We start from the raw sequence: 26,969 nt of genomic DNA on the forward strand, positions 1-26,969 counted from the left end.
TCCGAAAAGCTCTATAGAAACCCGCGCGTGTCCTTTTATAACGTGCTTTTGGGTTTCTTACCCGCGTGCGTTGTAAACGCCCCTCGGTCAGCTCGCCTCGGCCTTGATTGGTCGCGAGGGCTACCGATCCCGCCCCTCTTGATGATGCGTTGGCAAAGCCACGCCTTGTTCCTCGCGCTTGGCTGACTCCTCCCCCCGATGATGAGGTGGAAACGCCTTTCTTCTCCGTTGGTTACCTCGTGCGTAATGGAGTCAAATGCAGCAAACAGTGGACAGGGGATGAAAATGCAGCAAAGTGGCTAAAGAGTCAATTGCAGCAAACCTGGCAAACCTGGCACTTGGAAGCTGCCATGGGGCGTCAGAGGGGCCTACTCGTAAATTCGGTGCAATGAAGAGTCAAACTATTGGGAAACACATCCTTAACCTACATAAAATAAGGGACTAACTATTTAAAAGGATATATGGTGCCCTGTGTATAGGTTTATGGAATTAACTAAGAGGACGAGCTTCGACCTCTTTTTACATTATGGAGGGTGCCATTTACACACAACAAAACCATAATTCTCACATTCTTTACATTTTCTCAAATTCGTTACACTTCTCAAATTCGTTACACTTCTCAAATTCGTTACACATATATATTGGTTACTGGACGACCCATGACCCGTTGGGTCAATGTCAGTTTGAATAGATATGAGAATAGAACTAAAGCGAACGCTGGACATCATCAGGGAGATTAGTTGGGCCAGCAAGCCATAAGGCTCACCTCTCCAGCGTTCTAAATCACTTACCTGTGACACGTGATTTCGGCCCTTATCTCCGATCACGTTTTTTTTTTGTTTTTTTTTTTAGAAAAAAACACGCGACCCGTGGACTACCACGATTTTGTTGTCAGAGGACACTTCTGATGACGATGTTCTTTGTCGACGATCCTCCATTTACATAAACTCGCACGTTCTCTTTCCTCTTCCCTCGACTGAGCGCCACATACAGCTGACCATGCTGGAAGACCGGTTTCTCCAGGTAGACCAGCACATTCTCCATAGTTTGCCCTTGCGCCTTATGGATCGTCATTGCGAAGCAGGATTGTATGGGGAACTGGCAGCGCTGCAAAGGGATATCCTCAGCTTCCGACAGATTTAGTCGGATCCGAGGGAGCATTACAGTTTCGTCTTCAAACGTTGAACTTATGATCCTCGCAACTATAATATTTCGAAGCATGTCCTCAACAATCATGCGCGTCCCGTTGCAAAGTTTCGGAGGGTCCAAGTTCTGCATCAAAATGATAGGGGATCCTTTTTTGAGCTCGAGGTTGTGCGGCGGCAATCCCGAGACTTCAACGGATTCTAGGAATTCCGTTGGGAAGTGCGTCGCATCAGTACCCTCAGTCACACTGTTGAACGCAGCATACTCCTTGCTCGCACCAGGGAACCTTGTGATGCATCTTGAATTGATGTTTCGCATCATATCGTTGAGGGGCACTAATATAGACCTTGCTGAAAAAACCTCCATCGGATTGGCGAATGATGGATATATGGTATCGATGCACTCATCGAGCCCACTCGCTGTCAGCAGTATATCCTCTGGCAAATCTATCTCATCATCCGCATTTTTCTCGATTCTATCCTCGCCGATGTCGAGCAAAAATCTTGAAAACTGCCCACTTCCGGCGGTCAGTCGCATATTAGTTCTCAAGTGAAACATTCCAAAGCTCTGCCATAAGTAGGACTTCTTTATGCACACATTCTCAACGTCAGCATCACACCCTCTTTTCACCACGGGCAGAAGTTGATGGAAATCACCACAGCATATCGTCAAGATCCCTCCAAAAGGCTCGTCTTTGTCACATACATCACGCAACGTGCGATCCACAGCCTCGAAACTCTCTCTCCTGATCATAGGACACTCATCCCACACGATGAGTTTTGTACTTCGAAAGAGGTCTGCGATAGTGGAATTTTTATCGATGTTGCATATGCCATCTTCCCTCGGTGTCAGAGGGATTTGGAACCTTGAGTGCGCTGTTCTTCCACCAGGCATGAGGGTAGCAGCTATGCCAGATGAGGCCACCGCAAGGGCAACTTCTCCACTCGCTCTCACTTTAGAGAGAATCAGGTTAATAAGAAACGTCTTCCCTGTGCCTCCAGGCGCGTCAATGAAAATCATTGATGACTGATTCGTGCGGATGTTGCTATTCGCGTCCATAGACGTGAGGTGTGATTCATTGTCCGCGTCCGTAGCGCCGTCGGAGGGTTGATACGACATTCTTCCTGCAAATAGTATTGTGTTTGTGCTATCGTTTTGCCGATCATCAAATGACAAATAAATTACATTGTGAAAATTAAAGATTTCAAATAAACCTATTTAAAGTGTATGCGCATATAAATAATTTTTTTAATCGAAGAAATATCTCTCGGTAATTTCCTGAAACATATTTTACTTCCGGGTAATAATGTTGAATGAAATAACGAAGATATATACTGTATGCCTGTTATTTTAGGCGGTGTATTTTCGTATATCAACGTGGCGCGATTTTTAAAATATATCTCTGCAATTTCCCGTGTGTGCGTGAATGTTCTCAATTATTTCTTTTACCGAGTCTAAAACCATCGATAAAAATGAAATCAGATGGCGAGTTAGATTGAAGATAAAGGCGTGAGACAGACTCAATGGCCTTGAAGATACAAGCCTTTCAGAATTCATTTCGTTCTATAAACGGAAACTTTCATCGGATTTTCTTCCCGTTTTTTTTCAACCGAGTCTAAAACTATGTTAGCGACTGTGAAAAATGAAATGATATATCGAATTTGATTTGAAATAAAACTGAGAGAGAGAGCAAGACACCATGGGCCTACAAAACAGGCCTCAAAGCTATGCGAGTTAATAAAATGGTGGATATTACTACTCTCTCAAAGGGGTAAGCCACGCCCCCGGACCGATCGAATGTTACACACAAACACGCAAGATTTCAATTTTATAATTATATAATATATAATATATAATATATAATAATATAGATATATAGATTGTTGTCATATTAAGGATATAATGTGTAATTATTGTCTGCTGCATGATGATAATCAAAAGATATTTGGTCAATGGCAAGGCTGGTTACTCAATTGTGGATCTCCCCTGACCATTTATTAACTAGCAAAGTACCTGCCTTTTGGGCAATCTTGTTCCAAGCATGCAACATGTTTTTGTGGCACATACATTTATTGGGCGGTGTATAGGCAACTGACAGCTGCCTTAATCACACCTGCAAAAAAATAATCTGTTGCATGCATGAAGCAAAAACTTGCCTCCTGCTTACAATTCAAAGCATGTCACTGCATTGGGAAACGTGGGGACAGGAATACTGTAGCATAAAGGATGGGACTTGTAATACTTGTAATCCCATCTGGAGGTGGCGCTACATGATACACAACTACATAGAGAATTTGTGTCAACTTTCCATCCCACTCCCCCACTCCCCTTCCACTCCTCGACCACCGACAAATATAAAAACACGCCTATGCACTAAGTGGCGTCATGCTGATATTAGCATGACAAACATGCATCCATCTGAATTATAGTAAGGTTGGTCGGGATACGTGATTAGGTTGATGAAGTTGGGGAGATGGTTTTACAGAATAATTCTGGAGTTAGAAATCTCGAGCTAACCTACTTTGCTCGCTTTCCTTTGTTTGTTTTATTTTTACCTTCGCAAAAGCGGAAGGTTATGTTTTGATCGCTGTGTATTTATTTGTATGTCTGTGTGTGTGTATGTTAATCGCATAACTCAAAAAGTATTCAACCGAATTGCATGAAATTTGGTGGGATGATTGGTTATTATACGGGACACATTTGATTAGATTTTGGGAAACAGATTTGCTCAAATTCTGACTATTTTTAACTCGATCGTATTTCACTCAAAGTTATGAGCGACTGAAGAAGAAGATGTCCATCCAGGACGTCATCACTATAACGCGATCTCCCGCGATCATTTCAACCTCAAAAAAAATTATAATTGCAGATTTGACAATAGATGAGGCATATTAACAAACGAATGAAACAGATTTGCTCAAATTCTGACTATTTTTAACTCGATCGTATTTCACTCAAAGTTATGCGCGACTGAAGAAGAAGATGTCCATCCAGGACGTCATCACTATAACGCGATCTCCCGCGATCATTTCAACCTCAAAAAAAATTATAATTGCAGATTTGACAATAGATGAGGCATATTAACAAACGAATGAAACAGATTTGCTCAAATTCTGACTATTTTTAACTCGATCGTATTTCACTCAAAGTTATGCGCGACTGAAGAAGAAGATGTCCATCCAGGACGTCATCACTATAACGCAATCTCCCGCGATCATTTCAACCTCAAAAAAAATTATAATTGCAGATTTGTCAAGAGATGAGGCATATTAACAAACGAATGAAACAGATTTGCTCAAATTCTGACTATTTTTAACTCGATCGTATTTCACTCAAAGTTATGAGCGACTGAAGAAGAGGATGTCCATCCAAGACGTCATCACTATAACGCGATCTCCCGCAATCATTTCAACCTCAAATGAAATTCAAATTGCAGATTTGTCAATCGGGGAGGCATATTAACAGACGAATGAAACAGATTTGCTCAAATTCTGATTTTTAAAAATCGATCGCATTTCACATAAAGTTTCACATCGCATACACTCCCATGCCAAGTACAGAACAGTAGCTGCGGCGAAGGTATGCGCTCTACCGAGTGCCCGGATTCTAGTTATTCTTTTGTTCTAAATTTTATGCAATGCTTAACGGCTCGATTTGAAGCTTGATTATTACATTGTACAACAAAAAAAAAAAGTAGTGTCAATGGAAAAAACTGCATCTAACGTTTGCTATTGTGCTGATGCCACAAAGCAAATGACCTCTGATTGACCTTGTTTTCCAGAAAACCTGCTGAAAGACTATCCAGTAACATATATATATATATATATATATGGTGAATCGACAGCCACGACAATTCCAATGGCAACTTCTCCACTTGAGAAAGGGTGGGGTTGGGTTGTCCTGTCTAGCTGCTTTGTCATCAATGGCTTCTCCTTCACTCTCCCAAAGATTATCAGCACCTTCTTCAAAGACCTCATCTATGAATTTGGCGTGGGCTACCGTGATACGGCTTGGTTTTCTTCTATCCTGCTCGCTACACTGTATGGCATTGGTGAGATGCCACATTATTTGTGAATGCTATCTTATCTACCTGGGGTACTAAACCTTTCATGTATAACTTGTATATTGTGACTACCACTCTGGTCAGAAAAGATAGTTTGTGAAGAAACCATTTCTGGAAGAAATTGTGTTAAAAAGAAATTGGAGTTTTTAATCTCCATTAATATTGTGAACTGTGGTGTCTGTCGGTGCATCTGTCTGTCTCCCGTTTACGGTGGCCGCTTCCCGCACTGCGTTTGAAAAGCTGCGCCCATTACATGGGCAAAGCCTCTTCACACCTAGCATGATGAGTTTTCTTTGTCCAGATGGAAATGCATCACTGCTGCTTATCCTTTCACTTTCCATCATTTACCACTTAAGGGCCTTGTATGTTTTCTTTGGCGTGTTGCATGAAAATCCAATTTTTCAATGTATTGTTGTTGTTGGTAGCGACGTGATGTGCAAAAAGAAGTTTTGTCTTTGTTGCTTTCCTTTTAATTATGCTGTATTTTGTTGATGCTTTTATGGAAACTTGTTTACATTTACAACAATTTATTTTTGGGCGTTAAAAAAAAAACATTTCCTATAATCTGTCGGCCGTCTTGCATTGCTTCCAGCACATTTCATTAACTAGTACACCCGTTCCCTATGGGAGCGGCAGGAAGGGTTATTCTTCTCTGGGACATATACATTATAGTAGATCTAGGATCGGGCCTCAAGAACCTTGGGGGTGTGTTAATTGACCAAGTTTCTTGTAGAACGCTCACCAAGTGGTTTAAGCATTCGAGCAAACACTCCATTCGAAACTGTTGATAAGGACAGGCTGACTTGGCAAGCGCTAGCTAGCTACTTGGTAACTGAACACACCCCCCGAGTTTCCTTCCTTTCAGTTTAGTCTTAAACAGCAGTAGTGACTGTTTCAAAAGGTAATCAAACGTATTTGTGGTTTATAATATTTATACCTCAGGTAGAGGCCAATGCTCCCACAAAAACAGCATGATAAGCTATTTATACACGTTAACACGGCGTTTGTTCAAGGAGGAAACACCCATTTGGGAGGTGGGATATTATTAGTATTAATATTGTGTTGTAATAACATTAATATTATGCTATTATCATTAATTTTGGTATTAGAAGCATGCTCGGAAAAACACCACGATAAAAGCTATCTTAACATGGATGCATGAAGCAACCTCAACATGCAACCCACCTGGTGGAGGTGGGGGGAGGGGGAGTCAAATGAATTTGCTACAACCTTCATTGTGTGACCCTTAGTCCTCCTGTTAAGTTTGATCGAGATTGGATAAGTAACGACCGAATGTATCGCAGTCAAAAACCGTCAGACACACACAGACAGACACCAAATTGTGTATTTTAGGTTGACATGTGATCAATTGTGAACAATTCAATCTCAATTGGATGTTTTTTCAAAGCTTAGTACCTGTTATTTCAAGTTATCTTGGACTTTTTTATTTTAAATCAACAACTTGTGAAAATCCTTTTTGGTTGACTTGTGCAATAATCAAGTTTTTTATTTAGTTTTATTTTTCATCCACCAAATGCTTGCAGGACCAATCTCAAGTGTGCTGGTGAATCGTTTTACTTGCAGACCAGTTATGATTGCTGGTGGCATCCTGGCATCATTAGGCATGATCCTTGCCTCATTTTGCACAACCATGATTCAGCTGTACATGATGACTGGAATAACAGGTAACTGCCAATGTATCCACACCTTTTTTCAAAGGAGAGGTGACATTTTCTGTTTTTGTTCTCGACAAGTCATGATTAATTTAAATGGGAACTGTAGTTCATATGTTGGCTATTACTGGTTAAACATGTACATTCAAACAATCTATTTTGACTATTTTGTGGAATTTTGCTAATTGGTTGGAGCCAAACTTTAAATTCACATCGGTTGCCTGACATACTTGCTCTAAGCTTGCCACCAGGCATTGAGAATGTTAATGTTTTCAAAAATGGGAATTAATTGAATCTATTTTTCATAAAACCGAGGTGGCAATGGGGAAAGATTGAATCTAAATATAAAACTTTTTCTGTTCTGTTGATGTTGATTTTATACTGTTGATCCAATAAATTATCATGCTATTTCACTTCCATTTAACCTGCAAAACTCCCTAAAGCTGAAACACGGTTTAAACACAAAGGCTGGAATTTAGAAACAGCATTGTTGTAAACTAGTACACCCGCTCACGACGGAAGCGGCCGGGGGAGTCATGTTGTTATTAGGTTTACTCTCCATGAAATGGAGAGAAACCTATTATTACTGCTAGAGTTTTTCTTATTATTATTCTTCCACTCTATTTTGCACCTCCGAAAACTTCATAATTAAGTTTCTCAGCAACCACTGGTCGGATTGACAGGAAATTTTCATCAAATGATCGGCTAGGGTCGTAGAATTTTTTAATGCTAATGATGACGTCATAGGTCACGTGGTATGGGCGCCATCCTGTAAAACACCTTCAACTTTGCCCCTCTGTATCTCCGAAACGGCTCAATGGAAAAATTTGAGGAATGGCTCATTCTAAAGAACTCTGCAATGGGAACAAAAAACATGTGTATTGAGTATATCAAAAATGCTAACGTTAAGAGGTTAGAATTCGTCAAACACAATTTTTCTCCCCCGAAAATGAGAGTTTTTTTCCCAAATGCTTAGTTAAGAAAAACTCAGATTGCAAAAAATTTCGAAGTCATGCGTCACATGGTTCGGCCGCCATGTTGTTTTTCGTGAAAAAACACAAAAACCCTTTTTCTCCGCAACGGGTGAACGGATCGAGCCCAAACTTGGCAGGCGTATTCGCATACCCATGACGAACAAAAACGTCAGCGAGCACGACGTCATCCGACACATGGTTTCAGAGTTATGACGTTTTAAAGCTCAAACTAGAAATGGAATCACCTCCATAATTTGTGGAGATATCGAGTGGAAACTTTACACAAATGTTCCTCATGGGGGTATGTTTCAACGTTACTTGAGACGTTTTGATAAGTCAGATGGTTTGGCCGCAATAAATAATGGAATTTAAATTTTAAAAAGCTTGTAACTCTTGTACCACTGCATGTATCGACTTGAATTTTTAATGGAATGTAGCTCTCATCAAGCGGAACAAGTGTGCAAAATTTCAAGATGATTGGATGTACGGTCGCGAAGCTATAAGTCTTTATTGTTGAAAGAAGAAGAAACACACCATTTTGTCCTTCCAGGCCACGTGCTATGTCCTTTCAGTGCTATTGCCATTTTAAGTTTTAATTTCCTTTAAAAAACATTTTCTCTGCAATAATAGGGCCAATTGAGATAAAATTTTCACCACAGGAGGGACTCGGTCTGTAGAATATTTTAATGGTAATTATGACGTCGGAGGTCACGTGGTTCGGCCGCCATCTTGTTTTTCGTGAAAACACGAAAACCCCTTTTTCTCTGCAACGGCTGAACAGATCGAGGCCAAACTTTGCAAGCAGAATCGCATGCCCATGGCGAACAAAAAAGTCAGCGAGCACGACATCATCCGACACATGGTGTCAGAGTTATGACGTTTTTAAGCATGAACCTTTAAAACCTAGCTCCTCCCTCATTTTTAATCCAATCGAGGAGAAAATTCACAGATCTGTTCAGCATGTCAGTCTACTAAAATGTCATTTTAGAATTTGCGATAGGTCACGTGGTTTGGCAGATATCGTTAATTAAACGAAAATATTTTTTTAAAAATGGATATCTCTTGAATCGCTTTATTGATCGACGTGAAACTTCATACTGTAGTGGGAGTCATTAAGAGTAACAAGTGTGCAAAATTTCAAGATGATTGGATGTACGGTCTCGAAGCTATAAGTCTTTATTGTTGAAAGAAGAAGAAACACACCAATTTGTCCCTGCCAGAACGTGCTCACGATAACGCGATCTCCCGCGGTCATTTCAACAACAAATGAAATTCCAATTGCAGAATTATCAATAGGTGAGGCATATTAAACGAATGAAACAGATTTGCTCCAATTCTGACTATTTTTAACTCGATCGTATTTCACTCAAAGTTATGAGCGCCTGAAGAAGAAGAAGAAGCGTTTAGCTTCTCAGATAAAATAAATAATTCTGTCTGCAATTTCAGGTTAATTTTCTTTTTAAAATGGCTTTTTCTGCAATCAGTGCATGGATTGACATGTGTGGATGTGTGTGTGGGTGTGGGTGTGGGGGGGGGGGGCGGGGAAGGAGGGGGGTGGATATGTGTGTGTGTGTGGAGGGGTTGGGGTGTGCATGTGGAGGAGGGGGGGATGGATATGTGTGTGTGTGTGTGTGTGTGTGTGTGTGTGTGTGTGTGTGTGTGTGTGTGTGTGTGTGTGTGTGTGTGTGTGTGTGTGTGTGTATATGTGTGGAGGGGTGTGTGTGTGTGTGTGTGTGTGTGTTGGGAGTGGGGTGGGGAGATGTGTGCGTGTGTTTGTGTGCGTGGATGTGCGTGTGTGTGTGGGTGTGAGGGGGGTGGTTGGATATGTGTGTGTGTGGAGGGGTGTATGTGTGGAGGGGTGTTCGTGTGGGGGGAGGGGTGTGGGGGTGTTTGTGTGTGTGCATGTGTGTTAGGGTTGGGGGGGGGGGTTGGGGATGTGTGCATGTGTTTGTGTGTGTGTTAGGGGTGGGGGATATGTGTGTGTGTTTGTGTGTGTGTGTGTGTGTTTGTGTGTGTGTGTGTGTGGTGGGGGTGGGGGGGATGTGTGCATGTGTGTGTTAGGGGTGGGGGGATATGTGTGTGTGTGTGTATGTGGGTGGGGGGTAGGGGGAATGTGTGTGTGTGTGTGTGGGGATGTGTCTGTGTGTGTGGATGTGTGTGTGTGGGGGGTGGGGGGGTGGGGTTGTGTGTCGGGGGATTGTGTGGGGGATGTGTCTTGGGGGGTGGGGGGAGGGGGATGTGCGTTTGTCTGGATATGTGTGACCGTGTGGGGGGAGTGGTGTGTGCGTGTTTGTGTGTGTGTGTGTGTGTGTGTGGATATGTGTGTGTGTGTGTTGGGGGTGAGGTGTGTGTGTTTGTGTGTGTGTGTGTGTGTAGGGGGGATGTGTGTGTGTGTGGGGGTGGAGGGATGTGTGTGTGTAGGTGGGGGGGGGGGGGTGGTGTGTGTGTGTGTTTGGGGGGAGGGGTGTGGGTGGGGGTAGGGGGGATGTGGGTGGGGGTAGGGGGGATGTGTTTGTGTGTGTGTTGTTTGTGTGCATGTGTGTGTGTGTGTGTAGGGGGGATGTGTGTGTGTGTGTGGGGGGGGGGGGGGAGGGATGTGTGTGTGTGTGGGGGGAGGGGTGTGGGTGTGTGTGTGGGAGGGGGTAGGGGGGATGTGTGTGTGTGTGTGTGTGTGTGTGTGTGTGTCGGGGTTGTATCCAAGGGGGTTGTGTCAAAGCATGTCCAATGAAAGTGGGGTTGTATCAAAAGTGGGGTTGTATCAAAAGTGGGGTTGTATCAAAAGTGGGTGCGAGTAAAGCGGTCCTCACTGCCAGCAGTTTTAAAGTGGCAGTTCTAGTTTTTATTATTGTTGCCAATTATTATTACTATTACTTATGTTAGATCAGGTCATTGAAAAGATCAGACCGTGCCTCAACATTCTAAATTCCCGATAATAAAATTTACTTCCATAAGGGTGTCAGTGGCGGTTAGGGGGGCAATATCGCAAGTCACAAAACCCCGTCGGGAGGGGGGATATTGTTTTTAACATGAATATTATGCTATTGTCATACAGTCATGGCCAAAAATATTGGCACCCTTGCACTTTTTTTCAAATAACTCACAATTTTCTCTAAAAATAAGTTGAAATTGACAAAGGTATTTGGTTCCCACAATTCTTTATTTCATTGTTAATATTACAGAACCTTTGTTTTCATTCAGAACTTAATATATCCTTTTTAATCAGAAAAAAGTAAATGAAAAAACATATTTTATGGCTACACACTTTTTTTTTTTTAAAGTTTAAAATCTATGTTTTTTAAATTAAATTTTGATATATGAAAATGTACCAGAAAAGAGGACAGTGGGCCACATTTCAGCTCTCTTGGATGTATTGAACCTAGAAAATGAACGGCTCAAAGATTTGAAATGGGACAAACAAACAAAGTTGAGATGAAGTTAAATAAAAATGTTTAATAAAAAGAAATGGCATTGATAAAATCGGCCTATAATTGTTACACTCTACACTTAATATTTGGTAGCACAGCCTTTGGACAAAATAACTCTAGTCAAGTGCTTCCTATAGCCATGAATGAGGTTCCTACACCTCTCTACTGGCAGTTTGGCCCACTCTTCTTGTGCAAACTGCTCCAGTTCTCCCAGATTTGAAGGGTGCCTTCTCCCAACTGCTGTTTTCAGATCTCCCCACAGGTGTTCAATTGGATTTAGATATGGACTCATTGCTGGCCACTTCAGAATAGTCCAGCGTTTTGTCTTGAACCATTCCTGGGTGCTTTTTGAAGTGTGTTTGGGGTCATTGTCCTGCTGCAAGACCCATGACCTTCGACGGAAACCCAGCTTTCTAACACGAGGTTGAACATTGCGCTCCAAAATGCCTTCGTAATCTCCTGATTTAATGATGCCATGCACACATTCAAAGCACACAGTGCCAGAGGCAGCACAGCAACCCCAAAACATCACTGAACCTTCTTCATGTTTAACTGTAGGGAAGGTGTTATTTTCTTTGAAGGCTTCATTTTGTTTTCTGTAAACATAGAGATGATGTGCTTTACCAAAAACTATAATTTGGTCTCATCTGACTACAGAAGAATTTTGGCTTGTTCAGATGTATTTTGGCAAGTGTTTCCACATACTCCCACTTCATGTCTTGGCCTTCACCATCTTTGAGGACTTTGTAGTCTGCAAGAGAATTTTGGACAGATTTGATCATATGGCATGCATCCAAAAATGCATATACTTGCAGTGCATTGTTGGAAGGATGGAGGAAAGAATGGCTTCATGTTGTTCAGCTCCAGCACTGCCCAAAGTGACTTCAGCATGGTGAAGTGAGTTGATGGCCCATCGCATGTGATTGAACGTATATGCACACCCGTCACCCACCTCACTTAATTTTTGTAAGCACCCTTTCACGATGTTTGCTTTCTGTTCACCAGTCAATGAATCAACTATGAAATAGCTGCATGAGACTTTCCATTATGCATTTAAAGCAACCACCATCAAAACTAGTGCATTCTTTGCTTCTGGGACAGAATCATCATCAACGCCTGTTCCAAGGTCGGCAAAACATATGAACCTTTTGCCGCCCCATTCTACGTGCTTGTGGATCATCAGCCTGCAAACAAGTGGCTTGCCAACTCTTTGTGCTGCAAGAGCTTTGGAGTGTAGCGCTCAGAAGACCTCTAGAATAAACCTGGGGTTACCGTTGATTGTACCGTACCATCTTCTGACGACCACTGGATGTGGAAGACTAATGAAACGTCTTCTGGACATAACAGTAAGCTTTGTTGGAGTAAATCTGTAATGTCATGGCAAATGAACAAAGCTCATCAGGACACACACCAGGGTCTTTCTTTTGTTTGTTTCAAAATTGGAGACATCAGGTCCTTTGACGTCCCAGAAAATGTTAAATGTCTCTAGCAGATAAGCACATTTAGATGTGACTTGCTATTTGTCCTTCAAAGCAGAAACTACTATCAGAAGCGAATCCACTTTTCTCTCAAGTCTCAACGTTCTTTTCTGTTCGACCTTCAGTTTATTTTTGTAACTTTCTCCCTGCTCAATGGCTGCATCTAAAATGCGTTTTAGCTTTCTTGGACTTTCAGTTGTAGCATAGCAGTAATCAGTTTACGTTAGCTCTGCAGAAGATTCATGCACCTGACTGACAGACGCACCTTGAAAGTTTGAAGACTCCTTGTTGCTTGGATTGGCGAATCAAACTCTCTCTCTTTTTCGGAAAATTGCAACTTTTCTTTGCGGTGTGAAATAAAAAGACACAAAAAACATTGATTGCGTGTGGGTTGACTAAAACAACTAAAACAACACTGGAGAAAAGAATTGATTTCGCCAATTGCCGATGCAACAATAGAGGATAAGCATACGTTTTATTATCATTACTAGCAACGGTACCGCACAACGGTTTGCAGGCTGAACAGACCTTGGTGAATTATAGTAAGATGAAAGACACTCTTACCTCAATCAAATTTGATATATGCAGGGTTCAACTATGCTATTGATTGTTTTTTTAAAAAGACAATAGAAACAATGCATACAAATCACGACAAAACTTTGCTACTTACGCTTAGTCAATGTGTTGAAAAGTTGAATTGTGTTGGCACAGCACGATGTCCCAGTCTAGTGATTTGACCTGTACTGTCCAATCGTGTCCTCCACTAAGTGTCCACTACAAATCCTGGTTGATTTATTTGGAACATATCGATTACGCCACAGGTTGGCAGCCCATCATTTGTGTTTCTCGTGAGACCTTGCTGGATCTGAAAACCTGATAGAAACAAAATCCTCAACATTAAGAAGTCTAAAGATATTTAAAACAATCACATTATTTTGAACGAGATCTAGCAGACAGCTGAAACAAACAACAACAAAACACACACACAAAATAAATATAGATATTTAGTTTTTTAACAACAAAAACAAAACAACAAAACAAAACAAACAACAAAACTGTTTGTTTAAACAAACATAGTTTGTTGCTTCATAGTTGTTTGTTTAAACAAACAACAAAAAGGAAGAGCTATTTGGCCACAGTACCAGAAGACATGTTTGGCGAAAACCAATGACAGCATTTGACTACGAGAACCTGATACCAACTGTAAAGCATGGTGGTGGAAATATTATGGTTTGGGGCAGCTTTGCTGCATCAGGGCCTGGGCAGCTCACCATCATAGAATCCACTATGAATTCTTCATTGTACCAGAGGGTGCTTGAGGATAATGTGAGGCCATCTGTCGGAAAGTTGAAGCTCAACCGAAGGTGGACCTTGCAACATGACAATGACCCTAAACATACCAGTAAATCCACCAAGGAATGGCTGAAAAGAAAGAAATGGAGGGTTCTGGAATGGCCAAGTCAAACCCTGGATCTAAATCCCATCGAGATGTTGTGGGGGGATTTGAAACGAGCTGTGCATGCAAGAAACCCCTCAAACATCGCACAGCTGAAAGAATTCTGCATGGAGTGGGCAAAAATTTCTCCCAGTCGATGTCAGAGACTGGTAGACAGTTATAAGAAACGCCTACTTGAGGTTGTTTCTGCCAAAAGGGGCAATACCACCTATTAGAGCCAAGGGTGTATACTTACTTTTTCCACATGCGAAATTTGCATTTATGTTTATTTAAATTATACAATGGACTACAAAATGTAAATGTTTCATTATATTTGTTATATTATATCACCTTTATCTATCAATATTGTTACAAATGAACATCAAATAGTTGTATGTTGAAATATGTTGAAAAAGTCAAAACTTTACATGGGGTGTACTTACTTTTTCACGTGACTGTATACAGCTCAGTGGCAGAATGGCACAGGAAGGGGGGAAGAGTGAAAACACAGAGATATGGGGATGGGAAGGAAATATACAGGAAGAAGAGATTGGGCAGAAACACACACAAAGGGAGAGGGCGAGGGATAGGAAGCACAGAGAAAGCAAGACAGAAAGGAGTGGAAGGAGACATTGAGAGGGAGGGGGAAGGAAGCACACAGAGAGGAAAGCTCCAGAGTGAGGGGAAAGATTTAAGAGATTTTAGCACAAAGTTTTTTACCCCGCGCACTCAAACTGAAAAGCGGGGTTAAGCAACTGGTTCCGGTCCGTATTATCAGTTTATGATCGAGCACCAACTTATTGAAATTGAATGTTATATTTTGAACCTGAATCAGAAGATACGTTTGCTGTTTGACCGTATTTTGGCTCTGAATTTATCGCGATCGTACGTGTGCAGTGAGATATTGCTGCTGTCTACCTAGCTAGCAGACAAGCAAAATAAAAACTAATTCCAAACAGGAAACTTGCTGTTTTTAAGGATGTTATAAAGGACACAAACAGACACAGATAATTAATGTAACATGATAGATAGGGTGGTGCAATCGACACGGTGTAAAACGACAGTAAAACCCACAATTAATTTACCTATACGCCTTTAAACCTTTATTTAAATTGAATTTGTATACTTGAACACTGTAAAACACAAATTGCCTTCATAATACTTCCACAAGAACCTCCAGTTTTGCAGTACTACATCTCTATAAGGTGGTGCATAAGACTACTTCATAGCACTAAACTTTGGGATTTTTGAAATAGATCTTTAAAATCATTATTTTATTCAAATCGAAGAACTGAAGAACCTCGACATTTGTGGTATCAACATTCGCAGTTCATAAAATGTGACCTGCTTCGACAATCGCGGCCCTGAGCTTCACGTATTTGCTGTTTTTTCACGGTAGCAAAAACATCTCACCAGCCGTGTGCATGGGGCATTTAGAAAACAATCAGCCACGAGCCATGCATAAACCATTTCCCACCAGTCACACCCATAAAATAGAAGAGGAAGATGCGGTATTCTGTATTGTTTTATAAAGATGTATGTTGAGTTAAAATTTCATAATTTTAAATGTCCTGACATCACAGTCCTTGTGTTAGAATTTCATTTTATTTTAGATCCAAAATCGAAGTTCATTTTAATTTATCGTACCATGGACCAGCCTCGCTGATAGGCGCAAGAGTTACAATTTGGGGATATGGTGTAAATCATATATACGTACATGGGGTGGAGTCAGGCCAACTGTCTATACAGTATCTTTATTTGTAAGTATCTTTCTATACAGTATCTTTATTTGTAAAACTGTATTGCATTTGTGTTCTTAAACTTCTTTTAAATTTTCCCTTATGAATCACGAACTGTCAGGAAACTATCCCCCATTTCCCCATTGAAACAATGCCCTGACATTCGCGGATTCGACATTCGCGGCATTTTTTCTAGAACGTATCTCCTGCGAATGTCGAGGTTCTACACTACAGTACTGTATATACCTGAACACTGCGCAGGGTATTGTGTTATATGCACTCTAGTTAGTTGTGCTTTTCGTTAAAGTCTGTATTTTTCTGTTTTTGTAGGGATGGGTTTGGCCCTGAACTTCCAACCATCACTCGTCATGATTAATTATTACTTTGACAAACGTCGGCCATTCGCCAATGGACTATCTGCTGCCGGTAGTCCTGTTTTTCTTGTGATATTCTCACCAATTGGAGAATACCTGGTGGACAATTATGGCTGGCGTGGGGGTTTCCTTATTATTGGTGGCTTCCTTCTCCACTGCTGTTTGTGTGGAGCTCTTATGAGACCTCTCAAGCAACCTAATCAACAGGATATTGTTATGAATGCTAATTCTATTCCAGTACATGACAGCTTGAAATCATCCAGAATGAAAAGACCTCTTCTTGACTTCACTGTTTTAAAAAAAAGGAGTTCTGTACTTTACTTGGTTGCTGTCACAATAATGGTGCTGGGTTTTTATGTGCCACCACTTTTCATTGTTAATTATGCCAAGGACATAGGTGTATCTAGCACAAAGGCTGCATTCCTCCTTTCCGTTTTAGGCATTGTTGACATTATTGCACGTCCATTGACTGGTATTGTTTCCAGCTATCCCAGAATTAATACGACCTACTTGTTCAGTTTTGCTTTGCTCTGCAATGGCTTGACAGACACCACATCCTTTTTTGTATCAAATTACAGTCATTTAGTTTGCTACTGCATTTGCTTTGGTGTGTCATATGGCATTGTGAGTGCACTACAGTTCGAGGTGCTCATGTCTATTGTGAATAGAGAGATGTTTTCCAGCGCTGTTGGCCTTGATCTTCTCTTTGAATCGGTGACAGTTCTGGTTGGACCACCGGCAGCAGGTTGGTTATAGTCTTAAATCAATTACCATCACTAACCTTTGTTGCTAAATTGAATTTAAATCTGGCATGTGGCAGGCCGGGATGCCATGACATTACCATTGGCATCGACAAGAACATTCTTTGTTAGAATGGTCCTTTAAGCAGGAGCATTATCGTGCATAAAATTATTAATGGAGTATGCTGTTGAAGGGTAGGCAACACATATTGCTGCAATATCTCAATAATGTATTGATTTGCCATCAATTTCCATGGATACGGGTCAAGTTTGTGCGAAAGGTTTAAGGCTTTAAGCAATACCACCCCACATGATACTTCCACATCCAAAACTTGTGGTTTCCTGGACACAGACTGGGGCATGTATTGCTCATTGCATCTTCTGTAGCTCCGTGCACAGCCATTATGACTTTCAAGGAGAAACCTGGATTTGGCACTGAACATAACACATGGCCAATGTCTCTGTGTCCATCGGACGTGCTGATTTCGCCACTGCTAGCATGCTTGGATGTGTCGCAGTGCATTCCTTTGAATCTGAACAGGGTGATGAGCACGGATCCTTGCATCATGGTGACACCTCAAGAGTGTGTTGACACCCTGTGAGGTCCAGGGAGTATGAATGCAGTACTCTGGACAGTTTGAAAACTATTGCGTAGATGTGAATGTATTGGTCCTGAGCTGGAGTCATTATCCTGGGACTTCACTTCTTGGCATTCCGTGCCTATACAAAGTCTACACCGGCTTTCAAAATGTTCACCTTTTGTTGCCTTATAGCCTGGAATTAAAATGCACTAAATCAGACTTTTCCACCTTTATTTACACATCATAACCCATAACTTCCAAATGAAAACCAAATTCTAGAAATTTCAGAAAATTAATTTTAAAAACAAAACTAAAATATCTTGTTTGGATAAGTGTCTACCCCCCTTATAATAGCAATTGTAAATTAGTTCAAGTGTAAGCAATCACCTTCAAAATCATACACCAAGTTGATTGGCCTCCGCCTGTATTCAATTGTAGTGATTCTGATTATTTCAGAATAAAATCAGCTGTTCCTGTAGGTTTCCTCTGATTGGTAGCACATTTCCCAGCAAAGACTCAACCATGAGCACCAATGAGCTTTCAAAAGAAGGCACAGATCAGGGGATGGTTGTAAAATATTTCAAAGGCCTTTCATATCGCTTGGAGCACAGTCAACACAATCATTAAGAAGTGTAAGGCGAATGGTATCACCAAAACCCTGCCTAGATCAGGCCGTCCCTCCAAACTGGATGACCAAGCAAGGAGGAGACTGATCAGAGAGGCCACCAAGAGGCCAATGCCAACTTTGAAAGAGCTACAGGCCATTGTAGCAAAAACAGGTCACTGTGTGCATGTGACAACAATATCACAAGCACTCCACAAGTCTGGCCTGTATGGTAGGGTGGCAAGAAGGAAGCCATTACTCAAAAAAGCCCACTTTGAGTCCCATTTAAGTTATTGTTACGGATTCGTCACTTCCGTTGTGGTGGTTTTCATCCACTGTAAACATTTTTGATTCCATGTACTATTATTGTTGTCGTTTAAATGAGATAGAGATTACTGTTTCCAGAAGGTAAAAAGTTAATGTTTTAAAAGAAACAGGAAACCGGATCGGGAACCGGACGACGAGGGAGAAGAGGAGGAGAAAAAGAAGGCGGAGCGAGTGAGTCGGAGAAGAAGCTTAGTTGCTTTGCGGTCTGGAGCGAACGTTGGCGAGCAAGAGTCACGAGTGAACTTCGGGTTTCCCAGGAAAGGGATTCCTGCGACAGAGTTGTTATCGCTGTGACAGATCAACCTGTGTGTCAGGTTTTGCGGTCGATTCCAAAGAGAATCGTTGGACTGCCAGTACGCCTCGAGAACGGGCCGTTGGCCATTTTGACTCACGCGCTTTGCGCATCGTGCAAGGTCTTTGCTTTGCTTCAGCCGTTTTCACCGCATTCAGACATATCTGGTGTGTGTGTGTGCAACGTGGCTTTTGAAGGTTAATTTGCGGTTCGCTGACTGTGAGCCGTGAAACGTCCATACCCGAGGGTGAGATTTCCCAGTCGCCGGGAGGGCGCCTTGTGATTTCCCAGTCGCGTGGAGGGCGCCTTTGCACAGCTTTGGCCGCGTGACTGTGACTGTCATCCGAACGGGATTCTGGTCTCGATTAGACATTGTTCTGATGATCGCTGGAGCGGATCAACTTTGGCTTGAAACCGGAATCAACTTTGGTTTGAAGCCGGAAAAGAGACATTGGGAATGTTCTTGTTTCACTCACTTGGTGCACAGTGAGTTATATATTACGAAACTGATGGTACCATCATAGGATATATATTGATTGTACTTTTGATTACTATTATTGTTGTACTGTTATTCTTGTGTGATCTTAATACAATATTTGTTTGTTGGTAACAATTGGTGTGGCTTCACCATTGATCTTTGACATACAGAATAACACATTTTTCTGCCGTGACTCCTCTCGGGGCTCGGAGGTTCACCGTGACCAGGGGATTGGGGAGGAGCACGTAACATTATGCAAAAAAACACTCCAGAGATTCTGAAGCGAACACCATCCCAACTGTGAAGCATGGTGGTGGCAGCATCATGTTATAGGGATGTTTCTCATCAGCAGGGACTGGGGCACTTGTCAGGATATAAGGGAAAATGGATGGTGCAGAACACAGAAATTTCCAAGAGTAAAACCTGCTGCCCTCAACAAGAAGTCTGAAATTGGGACGGAAGTTCACCTTTCAGCATGACAATGACACGAAGCACACAGCCAAAGCTACAGTGGAGTGCCTAAGGAACGAAAATATAAATGTCAATGAGTGAGCCCCGACCACATTGACAATGAGCCCCGACCACATTGACAATGAGCCCCGACCACATTGACAATGAGCCCCGACCTAAAGCCAATCAAAAATCTGTGGCATGACTTGAATATTGCTGTCCATCAATGTTCCCCAGGCAACTTCACTGAGATTGAACAGCTTTGTATAGAAAATGGGTAAATATTGCCCCAATCAATGTGTGCGATATTGATATAGACCTATCCCAACAGATACAGCTGTAATTGCTGTCAAAGGTGCTTCCACCAAGCATTAACTCAGGGGGCTGGACATTTATGTTATGTTTGTGGGGGTAGATGATGGAATCCCATAGTAAAGTTAGGATTGTATAATTTTGCATGGACCGTAGATGCGTAGGAGACATCTCGATGTATTTAAGTCGGGAAACTGGAGTTTATGATTGTTTATGTGCCTTCACACGGGGAGTGAAGCTGTGCTAACTAGTTAGGGATTAAGGTTCGTTCTCCACAGTATGTGATATTCCCTCTGTGATTTTGTCCCGACGTTTTTACAATTACAAGGCTAGCCATGCAAAACTCCCATTAAACCAACACAACTGCCGACAGTACCCGGACATTGCCGATCGGCAAGTAAGCCCCGCCTTAATTAACACTCACACCAAGCAAAGCCGGCAGGCCACTCCCCGAGCTTTGTGATTGGTCAGGGAAACATGGGGTGATTCGGTGGAACTCGGCTATTGGTCGGTGTGACATCATGTAGGAGGTTCTAGTGAGAAACAAGGTTGGACAAAGAGTCGCTCTCTCGGTATGGGTTTGTGGAGAGAAATGGACGTTGAAGAAGAGCGCGTCTCTCTCAGTTGATTCTGGCTCGGTGTGTGTGCTTGTGAGGAGAGCTTTCGGAGCTTTTGTGGAAACTGTTGCAAAGTTGGAGGAAGAGGTGTTGTTGGTCTGTGGTACTCTTCAGGGGAGCTGGTAGGGGCCACCTTGTGCTTGCTGGCCAGGAATTGAGAGGGAGACATTTTTGGCTGCTGCTTCATGGTTCGGTGCACTCGCGTCGTTGATCGGCACCATTTTGGGGTGCTTTCCACGCTCGCTCTTTTCGTCGACTAACCTCACCAGTTTCAATGGCCACCAAACTCACCAAAGTGCTCGTTGGGATGCCAAAGCCGAGTGCCGGCCGGCTAAAGGAATTTCATTTTATTTTATTATCTTTCCCCTTGTCTGTATTTGAGTCTGCTTGTGAGGTACCTCAAAGTAGAGAATGTTAGTTTACCTCACCTTTCATTTTTATTCCTCAAGTTATTTTTATTAAATCCTTATTGTTGAATTTCCTTGTCGTGTCTGTTTGCTGTGGGTTCCAGATTAAATCTGTGTGCTTCGTCCAGGTAAGCACTCCGTTTCCTTCATTCCTGCGTGCGCCAAAAACAACGGCCATTTTTCGGGCAGTCTCCTCGGAATTAAAGACCATCCGGCTATTCGTCCAAAGCTGGTGTTCAGCAAGTACAAACACGACAAAATTCTAGTCTTGTATTTTTCATTAATTTTCTGAAATTTGTAGAATTTGTTTTTCACTTGGATGTTGTGGGTTACAATGTGTAAGTAAAGGTGGAAAAAGTTTGATTCAATGCAATTTAATTCCAGGCTATAAGGCAAGAAAAGGTGAAAATTTGAAAGGGGATGTAGGCTCTCTATAGGCACTGTATCACTTGTTGATTCAGTGGCTTGATGTCGTCTTCTGAGGTCATAAACAGTTCCTCTCCTTGCATTAAAGAGCCTTGCAACATGGCTAATGGAAGACCCTTTTTGAAGGCGTCTCATAATTGGATTCTTCTCTTTTATGACAGCTGTGGCATTGTAATCGCTTGTTAAAGTAATCAGTGTTTTTTGGATGATACACATGCTGGTGTCTCGAAAGGACTTTCAAATTGAAGACCTGAGTGGAAGAAGTACTTAAGTCACATTCTTGGGCAAAGTGAGTTCCAACCAGGACCTCCATCTACAGTATGGTAACAATCCATGTCTGTAATAATTTGGCAAACTGTTATTTTGTGACTTAAGTGCGTCTTCCACTCGGGTCTTTGCTCAATGCCTCGTGTCACCTCTAAAAACCTAAGGATGCATTAAGATCATGTGTTGAACAATCATTACACTAAGCAATTGCATGATGTGGAAAATTGCAATCAGATGTTCTCCACATCCCTTGTGCCAAAATGGCACTTGGTATGAACTGTGGAACAATCCTTCAACAATTACATTATCAATTCTACATGTCCGATTATTTTTATTTTTTTTACTAGCAGAGTTTATTATGACCATATTACTTTTATTAACTGCATGTGTAAGTAGAAGATATGGATGCTGGACAGGTTTAATGTTGAGTTGTGTCAGCCTGCCATTGTGTTGCTTCACCGGAATACAATGAGATTCAATTATTCTGTTTGCCGTGTTTTCCATAGGTTATATTTTGGACCGCACCAAGAGCTATCATGTCATCTTCTTCTTGGCTGGAAGCATGGTTTTTCTGGCCGGTATTGTCATTGGCTTTGGAAACTACTTCTGCTTAAACACAGCAAGTAGCTTACAGAGTAAAGAGGCTGCAAAATCTGCAATTAATGATGGCAGTGGTCAAGTGGAACATTTCGAGGATTGTGAAGCTGAAAATGACCGCAAGAGTCCTTTAAAGATTCCTGAGATGCTTGAGGATTTGGAGCATCAGTCTTCTGCAACAACAATATAAAGGCACATTCTGCTCAGAAGAATGAATATGCCTGAAAGAAGTTGAATAGTTGTAAACCACATATTTTGTTCTATTAGACACAGGGCCATAGGGTGGATATCTATTTTTTATTTTGATTTCATGACCTGAACCTAGGGATTTGGCAAGAAGGGTGTGGGATGAAGCCTTATGACCTCCAAAACATCTTGTTTTTTTTCACAAGCGATATCGTGGTACGTTACCGAGAACCGCTGCCCCAAAACACCAGTATACACCAATTGTATGTTACATTTGAAATACCCATTTACACAATAAAAAAAACAACACAAACTATATGATGTCATGTTCACATTGGTCTTGGCGGCAATATTTATTAATTCAGACCCCCAAAAGTAGTAAAAATGTTGTTTTAACGACTTGGTAAAATAACATGCTGTTGATGCATTTATCAGAAAGTCATGTTTTTGGACCTTAAAACCTGCATAATTTTAAATTTTTGTGCAATATTTGTGATTGGTGTTGCTACTACGATCCATGGTGGTTTACCAATGCTATTTTGAAACTGTTAATAGGTCCAATAAGTGTGTAAGGGGTGATATTTTAACCCATCAAAGACAATTACGCAGCGTACAAGCGAACCAGTGCGCATTGACGTCATGATAAACTCGAGATGGGCTAGAGAAGCTCCACCGTCTCAATGTATGAACTCCAGAAGCGAAATGTTGGTTTGGTGTCACTTGCTTCTAGGAATTTGTCAAAGGAGGTTTTGAAGTCTTTGAACTTGTCACTGTTGAGAATGACATGGTAGTTTGGATGTGGGAAAGCTTCAGCTAAGTTTGACAAAAGTTCCTTCACTCTACCCGCTTCATGTTCTGGAATAGATTCAAAATATGCATCCAGGAGCATCTGCTGCATCGCGTCTGACATCAGCTTATGGGCTCAAACTGCCCTGTTGTAATGCTTGCCGCTGAACACTCCATTCAGAGACCCCACTGCAACAATCTCTGACTCAACCAGGATGTCTTGGAGACCACCATCTCGAAATCTCTTTCCAATACAGCCAAGAAAGGACATTGCAGTGTGGAATGCCCCAAGTCGAATTACCAGTCTCTTCATGAACTGTGCATTCTTCCATCTAATGAGCTGTGCCTTGCAATAGATGGCTTGGTCAACGACAATGACGACTGCTTCCAACTGTAACTTGTCGGCGATCTGAACACTTCTCTGCAGTATTGTTAGTACCGTATTCATTTCAGTCGGAGTGGCATCAATGACAGGGAGATACCCTATCACGCTCTTTGGTGGAACTTCAACACAAGACAGTAGTTGGTTGAATCCTGTCCAAGATGGCAGAGTCCCGTCAATGTTGTACTTGGTGATGTGGTATGCTAGGTCTATTGTCTTAGGGTGCTGGAGTAATGGGAAGTACGTTGCTCGATCCAATGGAACGCTGGTTGCGAATGGAGCGGGTCCTTCGTTTTTCCCTCCATAATATGTGGCAAGGTTCACTGCAGGTGGCTGCATCGATCTCTCCCGCGTCCTCTTAACTGTAGTGACTGGTGCTGGTTGTACTACTTCATGGGATTGACTTGGTCGCTGTATTATAATCCCATTGGTATTGTGCGTTGTTCCTTGCCCAGACAATGTCTCCTCCCCGAAGTCATTATTGTCCCATACGAGTGTGACATGCTTGCCCACCTGAATGATTGATGGAAGAGCATCCTCTCCACGATGTAGTTCTTGGTTAGCCAGTGCAGTGTCATGATTTAAGACGACAGAGTTTGAGACGCAGTAACCAAACCCGTTCAGTAGGCTGATTAATTGGGCTGAACCTGAGAGATGACGTACTGTCATTGCAAGTGACAAATGTTTGGGCATCTGTTTCCTTCCCTTTGATTGGAGGTATATGATGTCCTGTGCAATTGTGAGAATTCTTCTATGTATTGTACATTCTATCTTTACAAACTCATCAGAATCAGGTTCGTCTGACACTCCCACCATCCATGCAATAAAGTTATAGAGACAGGCAGGTACAATTGCTTCTGCGGCATTTGTTGTCAGGTGCTCAGAGGTTGGGGGCCATGGCATATTTGGCTTGATCTCATCTATTGCATTTCTCAATTGTAGCGCAGTGAAGTAGTGTTCTCTAAGGTTATTCTCAGTATACCCAGGTTGCTTTGGTGGGGTTGGTTCAGAGTCGGATGTTTGTTCTGTCTCTGTTGTGTCATCACCTGAACCATGCATGGTTTCTTGCAACACTTTCTTTTCTTCAACCAGCACTTCAGTGGAGATGTCATTAACATACACAAGGTGTCCTTGGCAGCGCATATACGGGGTTAGAAAGCATAGTTGTGGAAATGTTTTCATCAGTCTTGTCTTGAGAAAGCCACTTTTGTAGTTTGATTCTATTCCGTGTGTTGCTTTGATTTGTTTCATGAACATGTCATTAAGTCGTTTCAGTCTGTAGATTTCCTTGTTGTCTATTATAAGATCCTTGACTGTTGCACAAAATAATGTGTATGCTTCTGAGTAGTTGGAGTCTCCTTGTTGCTCTGCATTAGGTGTTGTTGCTAGCTTGCCTAAATACCGGGTATACTCCTTGTAGCAGCGACCATGGTATTTTACCTCTATCGCAACACAATCGCTGTCTTGAATTTGAAGCAGCAGGTTTGTATTGTTGTTGTCTTTAGCGGCTTGCTGCAGTCTTGGTGCCTCAATTGTTGAGCACCTTGTTAGAGGCTCTTTTCTTCGGCCCCTTTTGCCTGTATTGATTGTTCTCTCTTTCTGACAAAGGATGCATATATTAGGCAACACATATTGGGATCTGGCTGAACATTTGGGCTTGCCTAAGCTGGAGCGTAGAGCACGTTTCTTGACTGGTTGTGGGCCTTTATGCACCTTGTCAATGTTGACGTTGATGTCATTGCATGTTGAAGCTGCAATAAATACACATAAAAGAAAACAATTAAAATTATGTGAGTTAAAAATGTCTAGACCTCAAGTCATGGTTAGCCCGACTAGATTCCCTCCCCCCCACCCTCCCCCCCCCCCCCCCCCCCTTCCTCAGACTTCCTTTTAAAAATTTATTTGTTTCACCTCGGCCCTACCTCCTTGCATAAATATTGGACAGTTCCTTCAATTCAAAATCGTTCGACTACACACAAAATCATTTTACATATACCTCACAAAAAAAAAATCAAACTAAGTTTTGAAGCATTGTCATGATTTATTATTCAAGTTATTCAACCTACCAGTATTGGCTGCATTTTCTTCTCTCTTTTTCATGCTGCTTTGCACCCTGCTCACTCGTTGTTTATCGGTAAATCGTGAATAACACACTTGATGAAACGCTGCATCATGCGGTATAGCTATAGCAGGTATTGTTACCATACTGTTGCCACGTTCGCCGAAATCGTCAGCGTGGTTCTTCACGAAATTTCTCGCAATTTCAGCTTGATCACCTTCTAAATTCTGCCACGTAAGAACAAATTGCAAATATCGCGGCCATGTTATATCACTAAAAGGTATTAAACTTGATCTTTTGGCTGGAGAAATGCACATATAACAGCGTTTCTCGCTCCCACCCTCGTCACCGTCGCTGCTACTGGAGGCCGCCATTTTGTTTACTCGCAGCCGGAAGCCCAGACATCGTTCGTAGCGCGAATAAGCGCGATCCTCATTGGTCAATACATCGAAATGCGTTCGAGGCTAAACGGAGATTTTGGAAATAAAATTATACATTTCAACATTATATTACAGACTAACGTACCAGAATCTGACTTGTGAAAAGTCATGAACATTGTTTCTTAATTTTTTCTATATTATCATGCCAATTTGATGCCCACCCGATTTTCAGGTCACGAAATGAAATGAAAAATTGGAACACCTGGCAGTCTATATGGATTAAATAAGTTTAAAATTAGTCATCTCATGGATAAGTAGAAAGCGGTACATATCAAAATCGAATGGTGACTGGTGGGTTGCACAAGGGAGTGTGCTTGGTCCAATTCCATTTGTTTATTTATATGTATATGTATATGAAGTCTGGTGTTGGCTTAGCGGTTAGGGTGCCAGCTTGGGATCCTAGGATCCTGGGCTCGAATCGCGGTCGATCGCTGAATTAACGCCAGGGGGGCTGAATTAATGCCAGGGGGCTGAATTAACGCCAGAGGGGCTGACTCAGCCTGTCATTCTTCCGAGGTCGGATCGCTGAATTACCACCAGGGGGGTTGACACAGCCTGTCATCCTTCCGAGGTCGGCAAATTGAGTACCAGTTCACTGGTAATTCCCTGTGTGTCGCAAGAGGCAACTAACACGGTTGGCGGCAGGAAAGGCAACGGGCAGGAAAACATTGCTTCAAAAAGGGGACCACGGTACCACGAAAAAGGCCAACC

The 26,969-nt window shown here is 42.0% G+C and overlaps 1 protein-coding gene across 4 annotated transcripts in view; it reads left to right on the forward strand.

Annotated features, from left to right (window-relative positions):
* The window catches only part of LOC137423355 (monocarboxylate transporter 4), a 121,554-nt gene extending 98,647 nt beyond the window's left edge, over positions 1 to 22,907 (forward strand). For 3 of the 4 annotated variants that reach the window (XM_068110406.2, XM_078774303.1, XM_078774304.1), the window contains 4 exons: positions 4,928 to 5,197; positions 6,754 to 6,894; positions 16,264 to 17,052; positions 22,315 to 22,907. In XM_068110406.2, coding sequence (XP_067966507.2) covers positions 5,005 to 5,197; positions 6,754 to 6,894; positions 16,264 to 17,052; positions 22,315 to 22,595 — 1,404 coding nt within the window. In that variant the 5' untranslated portion in view covers positions 4,928 to 5,004 and the 3' untranslated portion in view covers positions 22,596 to 22,907. Of the gene's footprint in view, positions 1 to 3,516; positions 3,575 to 4,927; positions 5,198 to 6,753; positions 6,895 to 16,263; positions 17,053 to 22,314 lie in introns of those variants that run through there. The other variant, XM_068110405.2, reaches the window with a different exon arrangement.
* The last annotated feature ends 4,062 nt before the right edge of the window (positions 22,908 to 26,969 follow it).

The sequence above is a fragment of the Myxine glutinosa genome, chromosome 3 (genome assembly GCF_964187855.1).
Source record: "Myxine glutinosa chromosome 3, kmMyxGlut1.1, whole genome shotgun sequence".
In the NCBI taxonomy this organism is placed as follows: Eukaryota; Metazoa; Chordata; class Myxini; order Myxiniformes; family Myxinidae; genus Myxine; species Myxine glutinosa.